The sequence below is a fragment of the Papaver somniferum genome, chromosome 4, assembly GCF_003573695.1.
Source record: "Papaver somniferum cultivar HN1 chromosome 4, ASM357369v1, whole genome shotgun sequence".
NCBI classification, from domain to species: Eukaryota; Viridiplantae; Streptophyta; class Magnoliopsida; order Ranunculales; family Papaveraceae; genus Papaver; species Papaver somniferum.
This window is the reverse complement of record NC_039361.1, coordinates 34,497,907-34,517,218: the sequence shown is the minus strand read 5'-3', so window position 1 is coordinate 34,517,218 and position 19,312 is coordinate 34,497,907. Positions and strand designations below refer to the sequence as shown.

General features: G+C 38.1%; 1 protein-coding gene across 1 annotated transcript; it reads left to right on the top strand.

Annotated features, from left to right (window-relative positions):
- Positions 1-8,872: 8,872 nt before the first annotated feature.
- Positions 8,873-9,412, top strand: LOC113272319. The gene has a single exon (XM_026522171.1). The coding sequence runs from the start codon at positions 8,873-8,875 to the stop codon at positions 9,410-9,412; it is 540 nt and encodes a 179-aa protein (XP_026377956.1).
- Positions 9,413-19,312: the final 9,900 nt, after the last annotated feature.

Here is a 19,312-nt window from a genome sequence, read left to right as displayed (position 1 = left end):
ATCACCACTGCAACTGCAACTCCACCAGAGCAGACCCACCTTGGCTTCAGATTCATCAACAACACCAACTCCTCCCTGTAATTCAACCAACATCCATCTAACTCGCCAGTCTCAAAAGCCTTTACTAGAACCACTGCTATACAGCTTCAATCTCTATTCCCTGTAACAAACTGAAGCTTAGCCAATTGTAGTTGCAACATGCCTTCAATTCTCATACACACATTACCAACACCTACAGCTTCAGTTATGCAGTTTATCTAGATGCAAACTCCTCAACCATCTCGCACTGCACTTCCAAATTGTCGAGCCATTCTCTATAATCTAACTCAACCCTGCCAATGAAGCACAACCACAACTTATGGCATCAGACTCAAAAACCATTGTAATCTTCTCAAAGCTTTAAATCTTTACCAGCAACTAATTCTTCACCAACAACTAACCCCCACTCAAGAATCACCAGCAGCATCTCCTCTCCATGTCTCTGTTGAACTCGAGAACTCATCAAACCAGCTACCAAATTCAAACCAACTCAAACCCTTATCTCTTCTCTGTTCTTTGGATTCAACATCAAACCCATTAATTCTTCGACAACGTCATCAACACAGCTCTCGATCCAGTCTACTTCAGAAATTCTACAGAATCACCACGAGATCTAACCATCGTCAATACATTAAAACTCAATTTAACTCCAACCCCATCTTAGCAACATTATCACCTTTATGCTTATCTTCGTCTCTCAATTTCAGATATTCTTCTCTATCTCTCGGACAAAACAACAGCAGCAGTTCCTCTCAATTTCAGATTCAAAACGAAATGAATGAGAGACTTTCGATTCTAGGGTTGGAAAAGCTGGACTGGATAATTACGCCCCAGAGATGGGTAAGAACCAAAACTGTTATCGGCACCCTGCAGATTAATACAGGCCACCAAAATGGCAGCCCTTATTTCTGAAACATGAACAAGGCTTCCCCTTAACCCTGACTGGGCTCCAGATAGTGTTCTCCCATGAAATGACAATTTTTTCCTTCTTTCGCTCATAATCTTAGCTTGGTCCAGCTGCCACTCGCATGTGAATTGACTGTTCTGCCCTTATGCTCCAAAAGAGTGCTTTCTTCCTTCTTTTGCTTCCAATGACTCCATTGCACCTAATGAACTCAAAAGTAACAATAAGATACGTATTTCACAAGAAGAATATCAAAGAAAGCATAAACATTGATATAAAATTAGGTGTTTTACAACACCTGTCAGTGAAGCATAATGATGAACTGAGGTTGAAACTGCAGTGTCTGAAGCTGACTGAGATGCTGAAGCAAGAGATGAAGTATTTGTTGAAGCAGAATGTTGAACTGAGTTTGAAACTGCAGTGTCTGAAGCTGACTGAGATGCTGAAGTAGACTTGTTGCTAAAATTCTCAAATGTAAGAGCAGATGATGCTGGTGAAGAACCATGTATAAGAGAATTATATGGAAAACAATCTTCATTAAAGATTACATGTCATGAGATGTAAACTCTGCCAGAAATTGGCTCTAAGCATCTGTAGCCTTTATGGTGTGCACTATAACCAAGAAAGACACAGTGAGAACTTCTTGGATCTAATTTATTTGGTGCATAAGGCCTAAGCCAGGGAAAACATGAGCAACCAAAGCTTATGAGAATAGAATAATATGGTTGTTTACCAAATAGAGCTTCAAATGGAGACTTGAATCCAATAACTCTAGTGGGTAATCTATTAATGACATAGTTTGCAGTCATGAAAGAATCTACCCAAAAAGCATCTGGTAATTGTGCTTGAATTAAAAATGTCCTTCCAATGTCCAAAATATGTCTATGTTTAGCTTCAGCTAATCCATTTTGTTCAGAATTATGAGGACAAGTTATCTCATGTTTTATCCCATTAGTAGAAGTAAATGCAGCAAGTTCATTGTTAATAAATTCTCCACCTCCATCAGATCTGATTGTAATAATCTTAAGAGCCAGTTGATTTTCAATTTGAGACTTAAAATGATAAAAAATGGTCTTGAAATCTGATTTATTATGAAGAGGGAACAGCCAACATAATCTTGTAAAATCATCAATGATGTTACATAGTACATGAAGCCACTGTTAGACATTACAGGGGAAGGTCCCCATAAGTCCATATGGATTAATTCTAAAGGCTGACTAGTAAAAGAAGTGGAAATAGAAAAAGGGAGCTTATGAGCTCTTCCTAACTGACAACACTCACAAAAAAGTGGTGTTTTTATTACATCACTAGATAAAGACAAACTATGAGAAAGTCTGTTAAATGTTTGAAAAGAGGGATGGGCAAGTCTATGATGCCATATGAGTGGAGAGACTTTGACAGCATGAAAAGCTTTAAGTGGAGCTTGAAAGTTGATGGGATATAAACCATTATGTTGTGGTCTCTGCAACAGAATCTTCCCAGTTTGAAGATCCTGCATAGAGTAACCAGTGGAAGAGAAGGTTATAGTGCAAATATTATCTTTAGTGAATTGATGGACTGACAAAAGATTGTGTGAAGCCTTAGGAACATGTAAAACTTGTTGTAGTAAAAATTTCTTAGAAGGAGTAGACAAATGAACAGAACCAGTAGAGGCAATACACATACCTTCACCATTAGCTGTTTGAATATAGTCATAGCCATCATAAGAAGTATAATCATCCAAATTAGCTACATCTAAAGTCACATGATGGTTGGCATCACTATCTGCATACCAGGGATTTTCACCAAATATAATTGCAGCTGCAAGCATAACATGAAGATTTTGAGGAGGATTTCTTCCTTGAAATGAGAAAATCAATCTGTTGGTACATTCTGGATCTAGATGACCATCTTGGTGACAAATTTGAAATGGTGGTGGCTTACCTTCACTAGTTTGAGTATGTAATAGAGGTGGAACAGAAGTAAAAGTTGTATGAGGATGAGTGTATGGAACAGATGTAAAAGATGATGAAGGTCGAGAGCCATCTTGATAATAACCACCTCTAAAGTTAGAATTGAATAATCTCTTTCCTCTATAATTTGGACTATGACCACCACGCATCATAGGATTAGGATTACGAAATTGAGTAGGATATGAACTACGAGAATTAGCAAGAAAGGATTTATTTTCAGATTCAACAAGTAGTGATTTAGTTCTATTAGTAACAACAATCTCTTCACTAATAAGAAGATTGTGTAGCTCAGCACTACTAACCGGCGGATTTCGAATCCTAATCGAAGTTGCAAAAGCATCATAAGCAGAATTCCAACCTGACAATGTTGTAACCACAATCTCAGAATCACTGATCACAGATCCTGCTGCAGCAAGTGAATCAACAATTTGTTTGATCTCAGAGAGATAATTCGTAACAGATCCATTTCCCATTCGAATTGATTGTAATTTGGTGCGAAGTTGGATGACATGAGTAGCAGAGACTTGAGAGAAACGTGTTTGAATGTTTGTCCACAATTGATATGCACTATAAGCACCAGCAAAGTATGGAATAATAGATTCAGACATTGTTGAGTATAGCAGAAGCATAATGGTGGTGAAAAAGCGGGGGTCTAACAACACCACCCAATATTTCGATTAGCAATCTGTATGGACTAACTCCGAAATACTTTGCCAGAGAATCAACTAGACAGACAGACTCAATCTAGATAAAAGTATCACAAGGAGTTAATATCTCTCTCTTGATTTGATTTTTACTCAAGCTAAAACCAATAGCGAGTCTTTATCAAATACAAGGAATACTTGGACGGTACCAAAGACCAATGTCCAAGGATCAATCAATATCAATCAACAACCAAAGGTTGGATTTCCAATTGATGATCACGAACGCACAACCTGTATTATTTCAATTATATAAAATATAATGCGGAAAAGAAATAACACAGACACCGGAAATTTTGTTAACGAGGAAACCGCAAATGCATAAAAACCCCGGGACCTAGTCCAGATTGAATACACATTGTATTAAGCCGCTACAGACACTAGCCTACTGCAAACTAACTTCGGACTGGACTATAGTTGAACCCCAATCAGTCTCCCACCGATCCAAGGTACAGTTGTAATCCTACGCCTCTGATCCCAGCAGGATACTACGCACTTGATTCCCTTAGCTGATCACACCCACAACCAAGAGTTGTTGTAACCCAAAATCACAGACTTGATAATAAACAGATCTGTCTCACACAGAAAAGTCTATAAAAGGATAAATTTGTCTCCCATATATAAACCCTAGATTTTGTTCCGTCTTTTGATATGAAATCAAGGTGAACAGGAACCAATTGATAATCATGTCTTATATTCCCGAAGAACAACCTAGATTAATCAATCACCTCTCTACAATCCTTCCTGACTACAAAAGCGGATTGTTGAGGAATCACAAACAGTGAGACGAAGATGTTTGTGAGTTCTTTATCTTGTCTATCGAACTCTCACGATCTCAAGCCAATCAATCGATTGTACTCGTACGATAGACGATGCAAGATCAGATCACACAACTACGATAAAGTATTATCGGCATGGCTTCATAATCCCAATGAAGTCTTTAAGTCGTTAACCTGATTTTAGGGAAGAAAATCAAAGGTTAATGGAGATCGACTCTAGCGGGCGCACTAGTAGCACACAGACGTGTGGGTATTAGGTTTACGCAATGCTAGATGTTTTCATGTGCCTTCTTGAGTGATTGCCCTCATCCTTGTGTTGGTTGCCTTTATAGCTTTGTAGCTAGTGGGTAGTTGCTGGTGTCGGCTATCCTTTGAGATCACGGCAGGTGTAGGAACTGTATTCATCCATTAACTTTGTATTCTCTTCCCTTCCATTTTTCGTTTAAGCTGTAATAACCTGGATTGGGGTTTTAGCTAGGAAATTAATGAAGTTGTAGTTGTCTGCTCCGACAGAGTTACTGATTTTCTAATCAAATTCCGATTCAATTATTTCTTTCTTGTACTAGAACAGTACAATTGGTATCTAGAGCCATTCATTCCTTCACTCAATCATGGTGGTTCCTACTTGCAAAGATTTACATGATACTAACACCAGACAGCATGTAGAACTCGATTCCTTACATTCAAAAGTTAACAATATCGCCTTACAAATCACGTCTACCGCTACAAAAGATGATTTACAGTCACTCAAGCTAGAAATAGAGAATGGGTTTCAAGCTCAGCTGGAGAAATTTTTTTTCTCAGTGGGATTTTGATAATCGAAATGAAACTGAGAATCGAGGATCTAATTCTGGTGGTCATCACATGGGTGAGTCTCAATTTCAGATGAATTCCGGAGGCAGAAATTATCCACCTCCAATGCGTATGCCAAAGGTAGATTTCCCTCGTTTTGATGGTGGCAATCCAAAGAGATGGTTGCAGAAATGCGAGTATTACTTTTAGATGAACGATCTTCCAGATAACACCAAAACTCAGCTAGCAGCTACACATCTTGATGGGAAAGCATCTAAATGGTATGACAATTTCTGTCTCAACCAACCTCATATTTCTTGGCAGTACTTCTGTGATAATATTTGTGCTCGTTTTGAAAATCCTGCAAATGATAATATTGTGGGCTTGTTCAATATGACTCAATTAACCACGGTTCAAGCTTATTTTGAAGAATTTGAATACCTGAAAGCCTTGTTGTTAAGTGTTGATCCTGATTTTCCTGAGTCATACTTCATTGCGAGTATTATTGGAGGGTTGAAAGATGAACTCAGAAGTTCAGTTCCTATGTTTGATCCTAAAACATTGTTACAGGCCTTTGCACTTGCTAGAATGCAAGAACAAACTTTAAGATTACAACAGAAGACTACCAAGCTTCCACAAAAAAAAATCACCCAAAATTTCTCATCCCCAAAACCATTTACTGCTCCTACATTCACTCCCAAATCTAATGTTCTCCCTTCTACTTCACTTCCTACACCACCAATCACTAAAACCAATGAACCCATGCCCCTAAAGAGGCTTACACCTGAACAAGTACAAGCCAGGAAAGCTAAGGGACCATGTGTTAACTGTGATGACTACTACAGAAAAGGAAACATATGCAAGAAGCAATATCTGTGTGTTTTAATTGGTGAAGAAGCAGCAGAGAATTCTGAGACAGAGGCAGAAATGTTGTTGGATGCTGAAGATTCCGCAGCTGTGGAAAGTGATATGGATATTTCTTTGCATTCCTTAACTGGAACTATATATGCTGATACAATTAGAATTCCAGGGTTCATTAACAAGAAGGCCATCTCCATTCTCATAGACACTGGACGTACCAATAGTTTTATTGATAGTACTCTAGCCAAAGAACTCAAAATGTTCAGTTGAAAACACTACTAGCTTACTAGTTACTGTGGCCAATGGGGATAAAACTATCAGCTCTGGCATTTGCTCTCAACTCCAGTGGTCAATGCAAGGTCACAAGTTTTGTGGGGATTTGAGATTACTTCCCCTGGGAGGCTGTGACATAGTTTTAGGTGATGACTGGTTAAGGAACCTGGGAGATGTCCTTTTCAACTTATCCAAATTATGTATCTCATTTAAACACAAAGGTAAAAAAATCACTCTTACAGATGTTCAACAGAAAACTTCCCTGAGCATGATGAGTGGTTCAGCAGTGAAGAAATTTTTTCAGAAGCATACTCATGGACTGGTGGGTCAACTCTTTTCAATTTCAACTACACCCAACCTCTCCACCACACCACCTCAAATATCTGCTTTACTCCATCAATACCCTGATGTTTTTTCTGAGCCAAAACAGCTTCCTCCCACAAGAGTCTTAGTCCACAAAATTCCACTCAAGCCAAACTCTGAACCTGTCAATCTTAGGCCTTACAAGTGCCCCTACTTACAGAAGTATGTTGTTGAACATTTGGTTCAAGAAATGCTGCAAACTGGGGTCATACAACCAAGCCACAACCCCTTTGCTTCTCCAATTTTACTTGTCAAGAATAAAGACAATTCCTGGAGATTTTGTGTCGATTACAGGAAATTGAACAGCCTCACCATCAAGGACAAATTCCCTATTCCTATCATTGACGAGCTTCTAGATGAATTACATGGTTCAAAGTTCTTCACCAAAATTGATCTGAAATCAGGTTATCACCAAATCAGGGTGCACCCTAGTGACATTCATAAGACAGCTTTCAGAACCCATCATGGACATTTTGAATTTCAAGTCATGCCATTTGGCCTTACCAATGCTCCTGCCACCTTTTAAGCTCTGATGAATTCTATCTTTCAAGAGCATCTTAGGAAATTTATCCTTGTCCTTTTTGATGACATTTTGATATATAGCCCTACCCTAGAAGCTCACTTACTTCACTTACAAACCACCTTGGACATACTAGATCCAATCATTTATCTGCCAATTTCTCTAAATGTTCTTTTGGACAACATGAAATAGAGTATTTGGGTCATCTTATTACTGGCAATGGATTCAAAGCAGACCCTGCCAAAATTTCAGCTATGATGGACTGGCCTATTCCCACAACAATAAAAGGGCTAAGAGGTTTTTTGGGTCTCACAGGGTATTACAGAAAATTTGTGAAGAATTATGGTATTATCAGCAGACCATTAACTGAACTATTGAAGAAAGAGGCTTTCCATTGGTCTTCTGCAGCTACTACTACATTCAATGCACTTAAGCTTGCCATGACCACTACTCCTGTGTTGGCATTACCTGATTTCAATAAACAGTTCACACTGGAAACTGGTGCTTGTGACGCAGGGATTGGAGCTATCCTGATGCAGGAAAATAGAGCCATTGCTTTCTACAACAAGCCTTTGGGACCAAGAGCTGCTGCCTTATCTACTTATGAGAAGGAACTTTTGGACATAGTCCAAGATGTTACTAGATGGAGACGGTACTTACAGGGTCAGCAATTTGTTATCAAAACTGATCATCAGAGTATACATTGCTTCTTGGAGCAGAAGATTTCTACTGTCTTACAACAAAAGTGGTTAATGAAGCTTCTTGGCTTTGATTATGAAATTAAATACAAGAAAGGCTCTGAAAACAAGGTTGCAGATGCACTATCTAGGAGACCTCATGCACATCCACTCTGATACTCAATTACTTCTTCACAACCTGCATGGGCTCATGACATTCTTGCTAGTTATGCTTCAGACCCACAGGTACAGCACATTCTCACTCAACTTTCTAGCTCCCCTGCTGCTCCTTCTCAATATTCTTACATTGATGGCTTATTAAGATACAAAGGGAGATTGTATGTGGGTACCTCTGCTAACATAAAGAATAAAATTTTGGAATCCCTACACTGCTCTGCTGTTGGGGGTCACTCTGGTATGCAAGCAACTTACAATAGAGCTAAAGCTTACTTCTTCTGGCCTGCAATGAAGAAGGATATCTTGTTATTTGTTTCAGCCTGTGATGTATGCCAAAGACACAAATTGGAGCATCACTTTCCATCTGGCTTACTTCATCCCTTACCAATTCCTGATCATCCTTGGCAGCACATATCCATGGACTTCATTGAAGGGCTTCCCATGAGTGAAAGGAAGTCTGTCATTTTGGTTGTGGTGGACATGCTTACAAAGTACAGCCATTTCATTGGCCTTCATCACCCTTGCACAGCTTCGTCTGTTGCCAGAGAGTTCATCTCCACTGTGTTTAAACTCCATGATCTGCCTGCTTTAATTACTTCTGACAGGGACAAAGTTTTCACAAGTCACTTTTTGTAGGACTTATTCACAGCTCTAGGAACTCAGCTGCAACTCAGTACTTCCTACCACCCAGAAACTGATGGGAAGACTGAGAGAGTTAATGCTTGTCTGGAAAACTACTTTAGATGAATGTGCAGTCACCAACCTAAGAAATGGCACCTGTGGCTTCTATTAGTAGAGTGGTGGTAACACAACAATTATCACACAGTCCTGAAGATGAGCCCCTTTCAAGCTCTTTATGGGTACATTCCTCCTCACCTAGCTTTTCCATCAACTACTACTACTTCTGTCACAGAGGTGCCAGCTTACATGAAGCAGAGGGATGCTATGCTTTCTCTCTTAAAAGACAACCTCCACCAGGCTCAAGAAATAATGAAGTTTTTTGCTGATCAAAAGAGGAGTGAGAGGGTGATTGAGGTGGGAGACATGGTTTACCTTAAGCTGCAACCTTATAGACAAACATCAGTGGCATTGAGAAGAAACCTCAAACTAACAGCTAAATTCTATGGGCCATCCAAAGTGTTGCAGAGGATAGGAGCTGTAGCTTACAAGTTGGAATTACCTCCAGAGGCTAGAATTCATCCAATTTTCCATGTCTCCCAACTGAAGAAGCAGGTTGGTGCCTCTATTATTCCTTTCCCAACTATACCAACTTTGGATACAGATGGAAAAATCCTAGTTATTCCTGCAGCAGCCTTGGACTCCAAAACCATCATTATAGATGGAGTTTTTGTACCTCAACTTCTGATTAGGTAGACTAATGCTTCTGCAGATGATGCTACATGGGAAGACACAAAACGCATAGCTCATCATTTTCCAAAATTCAATCCTTGAGGACAATGATTTTCTGATGGAGAGGGTATTGTCATGTGCCTTCTTGAGTGATTGCCCTCATCCTTGTGTTGGGTGCCTTTATAGCCTTGTAGCTAGTGGGTAGTTTCTGGTGTCGGCTATCCTTTGAGATCACGACAGGTGTAGGAACTGTATTCATCCATTGACTTTGTATTCTCTTCCCTTCCATTTTTCATTTACGTTGTAATAACCTGGATTGGGGTTTTAGCTAGGAAATTAATGAAGTTGTAGTTGGATGCTCCGGCAGAGTTACTGATTTTATAATCAAATTCCGATTCAATTATTTCTTTCTTGTACTAGAACAGTACAGATGTCTCCTTTATATAGCCTTCAAATCAGGGTTTTGCCTTAGTTACAAAGCAATCCTTATTCACCGTTAGATGAAAACCTGATTTAGATTCAAGCTAATATTTCTCAATCGTTAGATCGAAAACTTAGTTTGTCACACACACTTGGGTAGACGTTTTCTGGGTTCGTGAAAACCATGCCCAAACGTGTACGTGTATGTTGGTTCAACATAGTAACCCAAAAGGTTAACCATATGAGCATTTCATATTAACCTTGTTCTTCTTCACCATAACTAGTTCAATTGACTCAAATGAACTAGTTAAAGAGTTGTTCGATTGCTATGAGATCTTATGTAACTACACAAGACACAATTGAAACAAAGATGATTCGATTCGATTGAATCGTCTCATGAACATTATAGCTACGGTTTTCATAAAGCATTTCTTAGTAATTTAATGTTTCATGTTCAGAGCACATCTTTAGATCATAACATTTTAAGTTCACAAACAAGTTCGCGGATTTAAGTTAATCGGTTGAGTTTTCCAAACTCAGCAGAAATTCTCGGAAAGAGAACTTTCGCCAGTTCGCGAACTGGGTTCGCGGACTGAGTTCGCGGACTTACCACACAAACGAGTTTGGAAAATCCAGCAGAAATTCACGATCGAGAACTTCCGACAGTTCGCAGACTCAGTCTGCGAACTAGGTTCGCGGACTTGGCAAGCCAATTCCACAATCCTCCTGATTTCTCTTGATCAACAAAGTTCGAAAACTTCGGTTTAAGGAATACATTGTTATGTAATCTAAACTCTCATTTCAATCATTGAGACATTCTCAGAGGACGCTATGTAGCCGTTATTCACAGAACGATTCACGTCAGAGCAATTCCTAAAGTGATTGAAACTTTTCATGACTTTCGTCACTAGGTGAAGATAAACTTGATCAAAGCGAAACGCTTTACCAACACACGATTTCGAGATAAAAGATAAGCAATGAATGCTCAGCTCGAAATGTCAAATATGTATGATCTAGTCTATATAGCATACGACTTTTGTCTCATAAGAAGTAGGATATAGAAAAGGTAGACTTTTGAGTGATAGATAAGTTCAAGTCTCCACATACCTTTTTGTTGATGAAGTTCCACGGTTCCTTGTATAGATCTTCGTCGTTGTATGATGAATCTCCATGAAGTCCTTGAGCTCAACTACACTTTTCTATCCTAGTCCGAGACTTAGCTATGTAGGCTAGAAATCAAGACTTATAGTTTTGATCACTAACATTGACAAACATGCTTGAGATAGCAACGCATGCGAGGTTGTCCGAGATATGCTCTAACAATCTCCCCTTTTGTCAATTTTAGTGAAAAAACTATTAATACATATGGAATACAAAAAAGATAAACTTTAGTGGCTCCTATTCCATAGTCTAATCTTCAACGTTCCTTGAAATCTTCGTCCTTCCAAGTACTCGAATGATCCCAAAGGTTGTAAGTTTAGCACCATCGTTGTTGAAGATCCGTAGCTATAACAATGAGAGAAATCGAGATTCTCGATCATTATTATACAGTGTCATAGTATTATTATATAACATCAAAGTCCAATTGTATCACGACTTTAACAATAATACTATGGTGATATGTATCACTCCCCCTTAGTCAATACTCCATCTCGATCATGGAAACCATTTCCCCTTACACAATGATCTGAAAACCCTATGTATTTGTAGTGTGAACTACAATATTTCTCCCCCTTTTTGTCAGTAAAATTGGCAAAGGTACAAGAATGGGATCATAATGAAATTTCCACAAGAGACATTTCATGATCAAAAGAAAAATACATACCAACTTAATTTAGATGAAATCTAATAGCCGAAGCTAACAAAATTCATCAAAGAGTTTTAAGATACAAGATAACCCCTATAAAATTCCACAGCCGCACTCCCCACAAGATATTACCATTAAGCACAAGTTCAAAAGAACTTTCCCCCATTTGATGTCATTCCCGAGAGAACAACAAGAGCGACCTTAATTTCGAAAGAAAAGAAGGATTTTTATTGGAAACCAAAAACCATAAGAATGATTTTCTATATCCAAAGCTCAGCCAAATTAACCACAAGTAAACCCATGATTAATTCAATTGTAATACGCAACTAAATCAAACCATAAAAGTGATCAATTTAATTGAAAGTGCTCAACATAAGTAAACTCACGGAGCTACGACTAAGTCAATCACACGGAGATGACGAACTTAACCGTTCAAATGCTCAACATAAGGAAAACCTTACGGAATATATGATTATATTAACCAAAGAACATGATATTGTAGCCTTTCATATACTCAACACAAGAACTTGTGGAATATATGAAAACTCAACTAGATTAATTACAAGAGAACCTATAATTAATCTAATTGGAATACAAATAACCAAACTAATCACCGAAGTAATCAATTTAATTATTTTGGGCTCAACATAAAAGAACTTATGGAACCCCGACTAAGTTCATCATAGAATATGACAACCTTAACCGTACATGTACTCAACATAAGAAAGAAGACTTATGGAGTACTAACTAAATAACCAAACTAGTTGATTAATTTAGTTCCTAATGCTCGACATATAGCATCTTATGGAACAACCAACAAAGCCAAGGTAAATCGACTTAGTTGTAAGGTGCTCAACATAAGACACACAATGGAGCCTTCACGGTAAAACATAATAAAATGGATCAATGAAGATCAATACCGTGGATAACATACAAGGATCTATTCTATTTTCCATCATAACGATATAATAGAATTTATCCTTGTCAAACAAAAGATATCATCCTATTTTCCATCAAATACATGACTGCATAGGAATAACTTTTGTATATGTCAAAAGTCCATTCGTCCTTTCACCAATACGAATACCGATTCATGAACGACTTTACTTTTGACTGCAATATGGGACCTTCAAGTTCACGGACGTAAACAATACATATCTCATAAATATATTTCAATATCACAAACCATTAAAATATTGCAATAAACATCATCCTCCAAATATTTTTAGAATTTAATACCAAGAACCCTAAAAAATAACATAAGAAGATGAAAACAAAAATAGCTATGTGTAGTCACAATCATCGCTATTCAAAGCACTAGTTATTCTTTCAACTAATCCAAAAAGAAGACATACTAGGTATCTATACTTCTTATCAATCATTTCACTTACCTTGAATATTCTTCTCGTATTCCCTATATTCTTCAAGCTCATCCTCGATTAGGTCAATCTTGATTCAAGACTATCCATTTTCTCCTCAAGTTTTTTGGAAGACACTTCAAGTTCATTTTTCAGAGCACGAACTTGTTCCAAAAAGAGATTCATGGTTAGAGAGAGATTATCAAACTGAGAGACGGAAGGGTTCTCATCAGAAGAAGAGACATGTTTGTCATATCACATCTCATTTTCAGAAGAATCGAAACGAATCTTCTTTGAGGGAAATAGAACTGTCCATACATCACTTTCTTTACTTGAAAGACTAGAGGAGGACATGATAGAGAGGATGAAATGAGAGTGCTGAAGAGGTAGAGCCTTTTAAAAGGAATACAGGTGTAGAATTCCCAGAAACACCCTTTTTACCAAATCCTAACAGAAGTTGGTTATCAAAAAAGTTGAAGCCGTTCACGAACAAGACCTGAAAAAGCACAAAAAAATATGTTACAGTCCCCTTGTATATTATGATTCTTGTATAAGAGGAAGAGAACACAAAAATCATTTTTTTCAACAAGATTACTGAGTATAAGACCTCTAATCCAAAATTGGACTGGGATAATCTTTGCAAAGAGAGAAACCACCCATTTCACTAGGTTTATGCTTATCCATTGTGATCAGAGTTTTAGAAAACTTGACTGCAGATCTTTGCAAATTCTGCACCGTTTTTGAAAACACCTTTTGATGAAAGGTATACTTCCTTTTTGTTTTCAGCATACTACGGTTAGCCAGGAAGGACTGTTTTTGATTTGACGTGCTAAGATGGTCCTGAGGTGAACTCAACTGTACGGAGTGATTTGGCAGACTCTTTTCCGATAAACTCCTGGAGTTCAAAACAAAATCAGGAGAGGTTTGCTGATCCAACATAGGCGGACATGTCACGAAGGAATCATGAGAATGATTTTCAGCAAAAAGACTGAGAGAGCAATCATAGATTTCCTCAGGACACTAATCAAGAGTATTCATCCATGCTTTAGTTATCTCTCTTATTTCCGTTTCAGGATTTTTCGAAGAGGCTTGAACACACATAAGACCAGTTTCATTAGTACGGCTCTTCTTGGTATTCTTATCATTTATATTGACTAACGAAGTTTCCTGTTGAAACTTTCTTTTACTACGTCTGAGGATCTTCTTAAGTTTTTGTATAAACAAAGACAACGTAGAAATAAAGCAATTCTCACTTTTCTCTTTCGTCAATTTTGGATGACAGGATTTATGATCAGGAGAGGTGACACGGTTGCCAAGCAAATGATGATCGTCTCTTGCCATATATTCACGATCGAAAATTCTAATTTTTTCGACCAGTGTGTTTCGTGAAAGAGTATTAAGGTTATTCCTTCAACGATGGCATGTCTTTTAGATTCGTATCAGGATGGCGGCGATCGAAGGATTTTCATCACAATTTCCTTTTCAGGAATTATCCTACCCAATGCACATGATGCATTAACAATTTCAGACAGTTTGTGATAAAAATCGTCGAACGATTCCTCTTCTGCCATAGAAAGGTCTTCCCATTCGGAATTAAGGTTTTGAAGCCTAGCTTCCTTTTCACTGGGGTTACCTTCAAATACGCTTTTTAAAGTATCTCAAGCTTCTTTATACGCAGTGCATGAAATCACATGATGTCTAAGGTTTGGGGAAACAGCATGTAGGATGGCGTTCAACCCGTCGGAGTGTTTCCTTGCAGCAACCAACTCGACAGTATTGTACATACATAAATCTTTTGGTACAACAACATCTCTTTCCATAACAGCGGGAGTCTCACAGCCATTCACAACACATATCCATGATTGGAAGTCACGCGACTGAAGAAAAGTGCGCATAGCAACTTTCCACCATAGATAGTTTGAGCCATCGGGGACTGGTGGTACGTTAATAGAGACAACACTTCTGTCCATAGAGTCAGATCGCTACAAACACGGACTTGTTAGGTCTTAAACGTGTTTTACTGCTCTGATACCAATTGAAAAATTGGGGGTCAAACAACACCACTCAATATTTCGATTAGCAATTTGTATGGAATAACTCCGAAATACTTTGCTAGAGAATCAACTAGATAGTCAGACTCAATCTAGATAAAAGTATCTCAAGGAGTTAATATCTCTCTCTTGATTTGATTTTTACTCAAGCTAAAACCAATAGCGAGTCTTTATTAAATACAAGGAATACTTGGACAGTGCCAAAGACCAATGTCCAAGAATCAATCAATATCAATCAACAACCAAAGGTTGGATTTCCAATTGATAATCGCGAACGCATAACCTGTATTATTTCAATCATATAAAATATAATGCGGAAAAGAAATAACACAGACACCAGAAAATTTGTTAACAAGGAAACCGCAAATGCAGAAAAACCCTGGGACCTAGTCCATATTGAATACACACTGTATTAAGTCGCTACAGACACTAGCCTACTGCAAACTAACTTCAGACTGGACTATAGTTGAACCCCAATCAGTCTCCCACCGATCCAAGGTACAGTTTTACTCCTACGCCTCTGATCCCAGCAGGATACAACGCACTTGATTCCCTTAGCTGATCTCACCCACAACCAAGAGTTGTTGTAACCCAAAATCACAGACTTGATAATAAGCAGATCTGTCTCACACAGAAAAGTCTATAAAAGGATAAATCTGTCTCCCACAAATAAACCCTAGGTTTTGTTCCATCTTTTGATATGAAATCAAGGTGAACAGGAACCAGTTGATAATCCAGTCTTATATTCCCGAAGAACAACCTAGATTAATTAATCACCTCTCTACAATCCTTCATGACTACACAAGCGGATTGTCGAGGAATCACAAACAGTGAGACGAAGATGTTTGTGACTTCTTTATCTTTCCTATCGGAGAACTCTCACGATCTCAAGCCAATCAATCGATTGTACTCGTACGATAGAAAATGCAAGATCAGATCACACAACTACGATAAAGTAGTATCGGTCTGGCTTCACAATCCCAATGAAGTCTTTAAGTCGTTAACCTGATTTTAGAGAAGAAAATCAAAGGTTAATGGAGATCGACTCTAGCGGGCGCACTAGTAGCACACAGACGTGTGGGGATTAGTTTTGCACAATGTTAGATGTCTCCTTTATATAGCCTTCAAATCAGGGTTTTGCCTTAGTTACAAAGCAATCCTTATTCACCGTTAGATGAAAATCTGATTTAGATTCAAGCTAATATTTCTCAACTGTTAGATCGAAAACTTAGTTTGTCACACACACTTGGGTAGACGTTTACTGGGTTCGTGAAAACCATGCCCAAACGTGTATGTGTATGTTTATGTTGGTTCAACATAGTAACCCAAAAGGTTAACCATATGAGCATTTCATATTAACCTTGTTATTCTTCACCATAACTAGTTCAATTGACTCAAATGAACTAGTTAAAGAGTTGTTCAATTGCTATGAGATCTTATGTAACTACACAAGACACAATTGAAACAAAGATAATTCGATTCGATTGAATCGGCTCATGAACATTATAGCCACGGTTTGCATAAGCATTCCTTAGTAATTTAATATTTCATGTTCAGAGCACATCTTTAGATCATAACCTCTTAAGTTCACAAACAAGTTCGTGGACTTAAGTTAATCGGTTGAGTTTTCCAAACTCAACAGAAATTCTCGGAAAGAGAACTTCCGCCAGTTCGCGGAATTAGCACACAAACGAGTTTTGGAAAATCCAGCAGAAATTCTCGGTCGAGAACTTCCGACAGTTCGCAGACTGAGTCTGCGAACTAGGTTTGCGGACTTGGCAAGCCAATTCCACAATCCTCCTGATTTCTCTTGATCAACAAAGTTCGAAAACCTCGGTTCAAGGAATACATGGTTATGTAATCTAAACTCTCATTTCAATCATTGACACATTCTCAGAGGACGCTATATAGCCGTTATTCACAGACTGATTCACGTCAGAGCAATTCTCAAAGTGATTGAAAATTTTCATGACTTTCGTCACTAGGTGAAGATAAACTTGATCAAAGCGAAACGCTTTACCAACACACGATTTCGAGATAAAAGAAGTAATGAATGCTCAGCTCGAAATGTCAAATGTGTATGATCTAGTCTATATAGCATATGACTTTTGTCTCATAAGAAGTAGGAGATAGAAGAGGTAGACTTTTGAGTGATAGATAAGTTCAAGTCTCCACATACCTTTTTGTTGATGAAGTTCCACGGTTCCTTGTATAGATCTTCGTCGTTGTATGATGAATCGCCATGAAGTCCTTGAGCTCAACTACACTTTTCTATCCTAGTCCGAGACTTAGCTATGTAGGCTAGAAATCAAGACTTATAGTTTTGATCACTAACATTGACAAACATGCTTGAGATAGCAACGCATGCGAGGTTGATCGATCTATGCTCTAACAGGTGGAATCCTCATCTTTCCAGAGAAGATATTCTTAAGGATGACGATTTTCAGCAGGACAAACTTTAATGCCAGTAATGTAATCAACAGTTCGAAATTTTGTAAGAAGAGCAAGAAGTAGAGATTTCCAGGTTAAAAAATTATCCGCCTTCAGTTTTAGACTAACAATGTTAGCTAATTGATGCAAAGGATTCGAAATTGATTTAGGAGCTTCCATTAATGAAGAAAAAGGAAGAAGAAGTAGATCTGAGATCTTGAAATCTTGAAATCTTTAAAAAAGAATCAAGAACAATCGATTGATGATTGAAGAATCAAAGATGAAGAATGAGAAAAATTGAAAAAGATTAAAGAAAGAATCAATCAATTGAATCATAAAAGCAAAGAAGATGAGCTTCAAGAGACAGCCATTAATGGCGAAGGTAAAACTTGGATCGAGTTTTACCTCTGATACCGAGGTAACATTGTTTATTGGAAAGATGAAAGAGCTCAAATTAAGCTTTACAGACACAGGACAATGACTATATATAGTCAGAACATAATGACCACACATTAACTAACAGGTGTAATAATATGAATGGGACACGTTAATACAAGAGTGACAGGCTGGATTAGTGACAGGATGTATGGGAGGTCATTATTGAGAAGTTCAACAAAAAGCTTGCTAAATGGAAGAGAAGATTCTTTACCAGGGAAGGAAAGATCATGCTTATCAACACAGAACTTGCAAGCTTACCCATATACTTTATGTTCATTAGGCAAATGCCAGCTTCGGTGGAGAAAAAATTGATTAAGATCATGAGAGATTTCATGTGGGGTTCTACAACCGAGAAGAAGAAGATCAACTGGGTAGCATGGGATAAATTCAGCAAATCAAATGAGGAAGGTGGGCTAGCAATAAGAAACCTCAGGTGCACTAACAAAGCTCTTTTAGCTAAATGGAGTTGGAGATATGCTATGGAAAAAGGATCTACGTGGAGGAAGGTTGTCCAACAAAGGACAAACTCTGAAGAGAATTCATTATATCCAAAAGAATTCAAGCTCCCATATGGAAGAGGATTCTGGAAAGGTATTCAGAAGGAGAAATGGCTACTATAGAGAACATCCAGCATTCATATAGGCAACGGAAAAAAAGCATAAAATTTTGGATGGATGGCTAGTGAGTACCCCTCTGTACCTCTCATACCCAACAGTATACAAACTGACAGTGAACAAGAATGTTACGGTTGCTGAGTTAATTGCAGATGGGAGATGGACAATCTCATTAAAAAGACAGCCTAATGCTGGAGAAAGACAAGGGATAAAAAGGCGGTTGTCTGTGTTGGGAGAGCCACCTGAACTGATTGATGGAGAAGAAGACTATATCACCCCTCTTGCTTCATCACAATTCAGTCAAAGAGGGATATCGTTGGCTAATATCCCGACAAAATCAAGCTTTGCAACAACCACAAATATTTCCTCATAAGCTCATCTGGGTCAACAAATTACCACGAAAGGTGCAGGTATTTTTGTGGTTTATCTGGCAGATGCATTGCCATCAGTGGATAATCTGATTAAAAGGGGATGCGAAATTGGAAATGTTAGATGCAGTTTGCGTAATATCCACAATGAGACCCTGAACCATCTCTTTTTACATTGTAACTACTCTTTTTACTCATTGTGCAATATCCACAATGAGTCCCTATACCATCTCTTTTTACATTGGAAATACTTCAACTCCAGCTATGGGATTCAGTGGTCCTTTAAGCCTAGAGTCAATGAGCATATTCAAGATTGGGCCAACAACAAAAAAAAGCACAAAGGCAAGAAAATTTGGATCATGATGCTAGCGGCAATTTTTTTGGGTTATTTGGAGAGAGGGGAACGTTAAGTCATGACGAAGAATAGACAGAGAGATA

What these genes read in the sequence shown, in the direction of transcription:
- LOC113272319 (XM_026522171.1), top strand. Translation starts at nt 8,873, where the DNA reads ATGAGCCCCTTTCAAGCTCTTTATGGGTACATTCCTCCTCACCTAGCT.